Below are 9,289 nucleotides of genomic sequence, written 5' to 3'. Positions count from 1 at the left end.
AATACTAGGCTTTATTAGTAAAACTCATTTGCAAAGTTTGCAGTGGTAGTACGACCAATCCAATACAAAATTCGAGAAAGGAGTAGGCCTAGTGCCGCTCAGTAGAACTTGGGCTGACGCACCGTAACTGAGGAAACGTTACACTTATCAACATCATTGATCAGTGGTGATATTTGTAATCATTTCATTTGTTACATGCGCGCTTGATTTTTTTGTGTCTAACTTAGTTGTTGGTTCAAAAGTGCAGTAAACAAAGAAGTTAAATGAATTGTAGAATTTACCATGAGTAATTGTGTATTTTCGACTTCTAAAATATCTGATGTGGGACCCTAACATAGTGGTCTGTGCAGGTCACACAGCAGGTTCCTGGAGGTCTTTATGTATCACTGAAACTCTGGAATTTGCACGGTTAACAAGTTCATTCAATCAAGTCAGTTTGTTGAAGTAATGTTTCTGCATTTGATTCAAGATTTATCAAGGTCTTTAACCTACCGCGTATTTATGCCCAAAGACAACATGCCACACTGAGCTCAAACATTTTTTTCCTAGTGGTATGAGTGGGTGCCATGATCATTTCATATTGCCTCTGGCCCAGCCCACTACACGAAGAAGCAGGGGCAGCCTCATTTTTAACTTCAAATTGATGTCATGGACAGAGGAAAGCGTTACCATTAATAATGTGTCCATGACAAGTGCATGTGTGCAAGAATTTTGTTTCCAAGCAGACGAATTGGATATGTTTGTGGCACATGATTTCTTAGAAGACCAACCACCAAAACCACAACGTTGGAGCAAACGAAATTAATTTCCAAGCAATTTAAATTTGACACCACAAGCAACACACAGTTTATTTCTACTTGTTAAATTTCTAAACTAGCTCAGTCAATTTTAGAATGCCAGAGTAGAAAGTGAATTTATCATTCATTCAGTCATTTTCTGGATGCCTCTCCCTCAAAAAATTAATAATAATAATGCAAAATAAAAGACACTTTTAAAAGTAACTAGAATCAGGATTTTAGCATTCGTAGGGCTTCAAGCCAGTTGAATAGGAACCTACACTCCCTCTTTGACCAATCCAAAGGTGACAGGAGGAGCGCTCAATTTATACTACCTACAGTGTTTATGATTCTGGGTTCATGCCTTGATCTTGGTTTGGTGGTTGCACTGGTTATCAGTGGCTAAATGACTGGCCTTGTTTCCACTTATTTTGATGTTGGAAAATAAAAACCAAGTCCAGCTATGATGGCTCTGTTCAGAGGATCGGATGACATGAGGCCAATTATCACGTGATTGCAGGTAGAGACTTGAAACACGCCGACTTTCTCCTCGGAGCGGCAAGGTTATACTCATATTTTTGCCTGTCTTGCCCACTACAAAAGCATGTAGGAAACACTGGGAAACCTGACTATTACTGACCTTCCCAGTCTGTAAGCAAGTTTTGAATTGAAAAAAAAGGGGAAGTGCATACCGTGTATTTTTCAAAAGGCAGTCATTTCCCAATTTTTTTTTGTTAAACTTAAAAAACTTGAATTAAAATTTGACAGGAAACATTAATTTGTCCATAAGATTACTCGCTGTTCGCATTGTTATTTAGTTTCAGTCTTGAGAGATACAAATGATAAAAATGGCAAATGTACATAGAAATTGACGTCAAAACACTTAACCCTAACCCCCTAGGGACCACTGAAAATCAAATATATATATATCAAATACATCAAATATGAGATTCTAAAAAATTGTAAGAAAAGACAATAAAAGGTAAAAGCTATCAAAACAAATTAAAGTGTAAGAGGTAACGGATCCAGAACTAGGTAATTTTTTAAGGTAGGAATCAAAGTTTCTGTAATGTAACCTTTCATAGCCTTTCTTAGATCTGAAGCTAAATCATGTTCTTTATGTATTTTTTGTACACTTATTGGAAGGGAAAAGAAAAGTCCACAAATTTGCCTTTCCCTATTACTTTTGACACACCTCCAAAAAGCTGGCATCCCACCCCGATGCACCGACGATGTCACCTGTTACTAGTGGCGTGTCCAGCGGGTACGGGGTAGGGAGAGTTCCTTGCGGATAATTATGTTCCTATATTTGTAAGTTTAAAGAAAGGAAATTTGTGCTTGACAGTTGTGAATAAAATCCTGATTTTGCTAATTCCCCAATCAAACCTGGATGCCCCACTGTCTGTTTTCGTTTTCGAGCGTACACATTAAAAACTAATGCCAGAGAATCTCGTCATCGTTGATATACTTTGATATTAAAAAAGACTGCAGTCGTTTAGTAGGGTTTAATGTACATGTATACTAAACATTCCCCTTTGAACAACTAACTGTCCACAAAGTTTCTTAAAGCCAGAGCATTTATTAATCATTAAAATTCCCATTCCTCTAATGTGATGATCGGTCCCTCATTCGAACGAAAGCCCTGTTCCCGCCAATTTCTCCTTGCAAAGAGAATCCAAGGCCTCGCTTTGAGAGTCAGACAGCTTCGACTTCCAACTGCCAACCTTCCCTAAATAAAACCCAAAAGAGAAGATTATAAGACAAGTAACTCCATACATTCTAGCATTAGGGTGTATGACAAATACTACATTTCATATATCGACCGTTTCATATAGTAAGGCAAGATTTTGTCGAATTTTTCATATCTAAAATGAAGCTGTTTCAGAAACGTATTGCTCAGGCTCGACCCCATTCTACGCATCATCAATATAACTCAAATTTTCTTGCAGAAAACAAACAATCCATATACCTTGAATGCAAATTTTGATAGCACTCTTCAGTGTCTTGTTTGAAAATTCGGACAACCTGATCCATAACCAAATTACGCTCAAGCACATGACCTTTACCTGGATATTACGCTTGCAGCACCCAGGCGTCACATCTGAGGCATATTTTAGCAAGGAGATTTACCTGCTCTCATAAACGATTTCCCCTCGGGCATCTTGCCTCCATGGATTATCTTGGTGATAGTGTCCGGATTGGTCATTGGGTTCTTCTTCATGTTCTCAAAGGTGCAGTGGTCAGTGATGGCATCGATGACGTCATCCGGTAACGCTTTGCCCAAAAACGCGCTGATTCGCTTCACGATACCACGGAGATCCTAATGTATAGATGATAAACATGAATCCAGGTGATGGGAGCTATGTAAGCAATATTTTGGACGGCATCGATAGCCGGCAACCCCCAGCCAAACTGGATTCAAAGCACTCACGTGATGAATGTGCTTACAGTACACTAAAAATGAAACGATGGCCTCGTGCTGTCTTCGATAATGCAGTTCTGTTTCCACAAGGTGTGTGATGAAATGGTCAGACACTTAGATTTCCCTTCTAAAAAACTTATCGACATAAGTTTCACTTTGTATGATCTTCTTTAATTACGAGACTTTACTCCACGGTCATAGCTTTTGCCTACATGTTGGTAAGCAAGATAAAGGAAAGCAATCATTGGAAAATCTCACACACCCCAATTCATGAAAGCACTGGAGTAATAAATATTACAACTGCACCAACGATCACCATTCTTTCCCATTTTGAAATGTAGTGGAAAATGTGCGTTTTTGTCAGTAACCAAGTGTGACCTATTCGCAAATTTTGGTCGCGTATATAGTTTTCCAGAAGTTCTAATTAACTTTCTCTCTACATGTTGGTGATCTAGATAAAGTAAAGCTATCATTGGAAAATCTCCATAGTCCATGAAAGCACAGAGTAATAAATATTACTGAACCAACGATCACCAATCTTTCACTTATTAAAAGGTTGTGGAAAGTGAACATTTTTGCCAGTAACCAAGTGTGACCTATCCGCAAATTTTGGTCGTGTATATAGTTTTCCAGAAGTTATAGTGTTCTCTTTAAAGATTAGGGTGTTGTGAGTTTCATACCTTCTTTGCATCCTCGAATCGTAGAAATAGAATGTTGTCCTCGTTACGCCGCTCCCAGAAGTACAGGTAGTGTTCCCACCACTTACCGTACGGATCTTGTGCAAAAATAAGATGACATTTAACAAGTTCATAATACGACTTCAGCAAAAATACCAAAGCAAGACCCTGGAACAATCCTGGACGGAAATATCTCGATATCATACTTGATATTGCATCTCCTTCCTAATTAATTTGTTGGTGACTCAGCATACTCGGGTCATTACTGTAGGTGCAAATTCTTATTTAAAAATACTGTATACCTCACCGTTTTTAAAATGGAGTGTCATGTTATGCACATCAAGAGGAAGGGAGATGGTCTTGGGATAATCAAGGCTTGTTTTAACTATCTTTAGCAATCGCTTGACATAATACAATTCCAAGGGCGTATCTCAGAAAGACCAACGGAGAACGTGCCCCTCCCTAAAAAAAGAGCCTTTTTGTAAATAAAACGATAGGAAACTGATTTTTCGCTCTGTTTCAAGTCACTTTCATTACAAAAACATTACGAAAGTCAAAAAATGTGGACTGAACGCCAGAATAGCAAATCCAAAATTTTTCCCTGCCTTAAATGAGTCCCCCCCCCAAAAAAAATTTGGTTTTAGATCCTTGCTTAGTTCAAGATGAAAAATAATCTGTAAAGTTTCTTTTGTGCCCCATATCAACCAACTCAACCCTCCTTGCAACTGATCTGTTTCGTTTACGAATTAGGTCGAAAACAACTTACTGGTGCCGTTGATGAAGGTGTCAAAAAAGTCGTCGAACAGAAATGGCCGATCCGCCGGAAGTGTCCAAGAGATGTGATGGAAAAAGCTGACCACCACATCCTTGGGGTTCCTGATGACGTAAACGATCTTGACCTTCTTCTCCCACACCTGAGGGGGCAAAAGTTGGCCCGGGAGGTGGGACTTGATGTGGCGGGGAGAACCTCGAGGCATCTTTTCCAAACGTTTGTGGGTGCGTGGGATCTATAAGGTATGAAGGTGTACAAACAGCAATACTAATACATATTAATGTTTATTTTGAAAAGATTAGGTGAAAAATAGCTAACTTGGAACATTAATAGCACCACGTGGCTACGTCACCTGTTCCCACAGGCGAATGCTATGAAACTGTGGAATTACGCAAAAATGCTTTGCTCCGAAGAAGTGAGCAAGTATACAAGATGGGGGGGGGCACAGGGACATTTTTAGCTTTTTGTAATTGGCTGGAAGGCTTGACGGCTTTTACAAGTGCGTTGCTGGTTTGGTTTGATTTGGTCTTGGTCTCAACTCGCCTCGTCTTGTCTTTCCAGGCCACGTTACAGACTAGTATTTCCCCTGTATACAACATGTTTTCCCAGGAAAACATGTCCATGTTATACGGGATTTTGTCCCACAGTGGGATTTTTCTCATTAATATGCTGACTAGCCATGGGACGAATTCTCTGGGGCATGTCTAGACAAACCAGGCGAACATTTATTGGGGGCGTGGCAGAATTTCCGGTGGGCAGAATTTCCGTTCACACCAAAACCAAAGTATTTCGCACACGGCATCAGCTTGATAAGCTCCATCCCTTGATTGTGCTCAGAGCTAATACATGTATATAGACCCCACTACACCCACAATAACCCCTCATATCACTGGTGGAGCAATTCGAGGGTCTAGCTTACATCGTCGTGTGCGATAGCCCCATGTGTCATCTCCAAGTAAGGCACCCTCACCATCGTGTGCAGCTGGTTGAGTTTCTCGATGTCTCCATCATGGAGGACGGCAGACATGATCTCCTGCATCCACGTGGTACCTGATAAACAGAAAAGGAAAAATCACCCTGAAACAGAAAAGACGTTGCACCAGATACTCACAGGCTGTCGGTAAACTTGATAGGGTCTGTTCTTTTGACTTCACAGTCATAATTTTCCCCACCTGCTAAAAATATGGTTGGCCGTCAGTAGGAAAATGAAAGAATTACTCCAAAATGGTTAAAAATCCCATGCACCTATTAGAACAGCAGACAATAATACAGGTACTACCAAATACTAAATGAAAATACAGTGCTCTTGAAAATTAATGAGACAAAATAATAATGAACGAATTCGCTGTAAAATAAAAAACCAACCAAAAGGTGGTGTTTCGATCTGCTAATTTTGACAAAACTGCAAAAGCCAGTTCCAATGAAGTCAATGCACTACCGTTAGGTACTAGATGTGGTTATTTTTCTTATTTATTCCTGTTTCATAGCATTTATTTTCCAAATGGATATAGGGGGCATAATAAGAATATTACTTTTCACTGAAAAATATAAAGTATAAGTAGTAAGCCGTGGTGTGTCTGAAATAGATGCCAAAATTATTTTTTCCAAAATGAAGAAAATATATTTATTTAAAGTGTCCTTTTAACATATATTTAATTTGTCAGGATAGTTTGATGACAACAGAAGGAATAATAATTGATGTTGTTTGGTGCAGGCCTTACCAACCGGTATAAAAAGGCAACAGTTAACTTAATCAAGAATGTCGGGCCAGCCCTAGCCCCAGCCCACCTGCTTTGGGGAAGGTTACAATGAATACATCATCTTCTCGAATCTCAAATGTCTTCAAATCGTCCATGGTACTCTTGAAAGTGTCCAAGGCAAGTGTAACTCCTTCATACTCGTAGGTCTCGAGAATGCGGATATCTTCCAGTTTTACCTTCATCCGAGCCACCACTGGGAGAAAGAAGACATCCTTTGTTGTACATGTCAAAATTACTTAACATGTAAATGCCAAATCAAATTGAATAAAGTTAAAGGCTCAACCTCGTCCCATGGTGGTGGGCATTGCCCCCAACGGCTACCTGCAGTCTCGCCCTGTCATCACTTGCATATCCAAAACCTGTGCATGTATGGTGCCTGAGGGGTGGTTCCAATCAGCGTTTAGTAAGAAGCGTCTGGTCTCTAGAATGTCCAATTTTTGTGGCGTGATATCGATTTTCTTTCAAATAATTACAAAAAGTTTCATTTCCATGGTTGCTATTGGAAGCCGACCAGGAAATAAATTATTGGGGACGAGGTTGGAAATCGGATTTTTGTCACAGTTAATTTAAAAGTTCAGAGTGCAAATTTGATATAGATAAATCTGGTGACTTTCTAACTGGGGATTTTCTTCAGTGTTGGAAATGTTTTCCATGTTAACAGCGACATGCTTCTAAATGAGAAAATATATCTGTAAAGAAATCTCCCCATAAATAGATACTATGTTTAAAAACTGATCTCATATAAACGAACTTGGTAAAACCTACATTTCACAAAACGAACATCGAAAAATATACTTCACTGTCTGAAAATGTTTATCACATGGCATTGCAATTAAGGCTTTGAGGTATAATTTATCATGTCATCTGCTGCTTTCATTCAGAAGCGCACAAGGAAGTCGGCTCATGTTACTGCTCAAATAACATTGAACGCCGGCGCAAAAAGTGCATCATAAGAGTCTGGAAAAGTCAACACATTCTAAGCACCGATTTTACGATGGGTACGGAGTCGTTCCGCCACTCCGTTGTTCTGTCGCGTCGCCTTTTAGGACGCAGTGTGTCGTATAATAGTGCACAGTAGAAACCTACTTTGCTCAAGTTGTTGCACGCTCGCCATAATTCCCTCCGTGTACGCTGAGACTGGTTTGGATCGAAGTCAAACACGAACGGACCGTTCGTAGTTGATCAGAGATCTACCTCTATGGAAATAACCTGTGGACGCAATAACAAAAATATGTGGGCATTAGCGAGGACTAAATGTGAGACCAGGGATCTGCCGCTGCCGGTCGGCGCCGGTCGGGCCCGACCGGCACGCAGAATTGCCGACCGCCACAATCTGCCAAATCAACTTTTCCGACCGGCACGTATTCCCGATAAGAACCCAAATAAAATAGCATCTTGGTCGAGGGATCGATCGTGAAGATATGAAGATCGTGAAGAAACCGTAAAATTTCTTCGTAAATTTCACTTTGCACTGCCATGCATATCGTCTGCGCACCCACGTACGTGCATATGCAACATATTTGGACCAAATATTAACATGAACCAATTTAATACGAGGCTTTGTTACGCGCAATGCACGTGTACAGTGCGTAACGAATCTTTCCATTGGTTGGAAGGCCTCTCCATAGGCTTGCATATGCAACGCTCTCAGTGCGCGAAGATCGGAAAACCCCCCTCTCCATGATGTACAGCGTTGTTTGTCCAGTTCCGCATTTTACCCAGTTCCACAACTTGAAAAGAAAATTTGGCTTAACTTTCAGAAAGACAAAATTGCAAATGACCTCATTCACACTTCGTTTAAACACTTAAAAATCTGGCAGAAAAACAATTTTACATGTACTTGCAAAACTGACAATCGACCGTGACTGTTTTTCGCCGCGCCGACCACGGTTAGCAACATTCGGTGCATGTATTTTCTGCTCAATGTTGCATAAAACGATCACTGCGATCGTTTTTTAAACCAACGATCGCACCACATTCGTTAATTGTTGTTTATCCCACGGTGAAAATATTAACTCCGCAATTTTTTTATTCAAAAGTAACAGCATGATTTTGCCTTTTCCGTAAACGAGTTCCATATGGCAAGATACACGCGCTCAGTATGCACGTGACACATGGCCAGATGTGTCAGAAAAGCAAATGGCCAATCTACATTATGTTCATGTAGACTTTAAAATGACTGTTCAGAAAACCCCTGCACACATTTATGAATGTCGTTATCCCATATGCATACTGTACGAACTTTCGTACAAAGAAAATAAGGAAAATATTCCGCCAAGATTTTGCATGTTTCGCCTTATTTTCAACACACAAAAAATGAAAAATTATTTGAATAGCAATGAAAAATTATGGGCATCATAGAGATAGAAATTAATTCAATATTTAAGGGATTTACAGAATACAATAAATATTTATTTCTACTCTTTTTTTCTAATTCAATTGCCCGTCTAAAATTATCACCTCATCCTAGTTGACCAAAATTACAAATTTTCAATTTTTTTATTAAATTTCAGAAATTTCAGACATGAGATCCCTAATTCTAGGCTGTGTATACACAGCTGAAAACACCCAGAAAGTGCTGTTTCCGGCCATCTGGGGGCTTTTAGATTCCAAACATTTTCTGGTACGCTCCGCGCCAACCGATGGTGGCGCTCCGCTTAGATAGTCCTGCCGGCACTAAAACCATCCTGGGCAGAACCCTGTGAGACTAAACGAATGAGAATGTAAGCCTACCGTAACTGGGACCTCTTCAACGGTATAGTCGTGACCAAATCACCCACTGACACGCGCACGGCACACCGCACAGTTGAGGGGGGGCCAGGCCCATGCCCTCGGGTGCCTCTTGCGGCGGTGTGAAGTTGGTTTCTCGTTCCTCGTTTGAC

At 40.2% G+C, this 9,289-nt stretch overlaps 1 protein-coding gene across 3 annotated transcripts; it reads right to left on the bottom strand.

Moving 5' to 3' along the window:
• Nucleotides 1-816: 816 nt before the first annotated feature.
• LOC110981879 (sulfotransferase 1C2-like) lies at nt 817-6,589 on the bottom strand. 3 transcript variants are annotated; one of them, XM_087138756.1, is made up of 6 exons: nt 6,436-6,589; nt 5,567-5,697; nt 4,642-4,882; nt 3,879-3,973; nt 2,907-3,096; nt 817-2,505 (listed from the first exon to the last, which is right to left on the bottom strand). In XM_087138756.1, the coding sequence occupies exons 1-6, from the start codon at nt 6,587-6,589 to the stop codon at nt 2,402-2,404; spliced, it is 915 nt and encodes a 304-aa protein (XP_086994882.1). In that variant the 3' UTR covers nt 817-2,401. The 3 variants fall into 3 exon arrangements, with proteins under 3 accessions (XP_086994882.1, XP_086994880.1, XP_086994881.1); XM_087138754.1 differs by having other exon boundaries at nt 5,618-5,697; XM_087138755.1 differs by lacking the exon at nt 2,907-3,096.
• Nucleotides 6,590-9,289: the final 2,700 nt, after the last annotated feature.

Source organism: Acanthaster planci, linkage group LG07 (assembly GCF_054643075.1).
Source record: "Acanthaster planci isolate LZ-2023a linkage group LG07, COTS_SCS, whole genome shotgun sequence".
Classification (NCBI taxonomy): domain Eukaryota; kingdom Metazoa; phylum Echinodermata; class Asteroidea; order Valvatida; family Acanthasteridae; genus Acanthaster; species Acanthaster planci.
The sequence above is the reverse complement of the archived record's forward strand: the minus strand, read 5'-3'. Positions and strand labels throughout refer to the sequence as shown.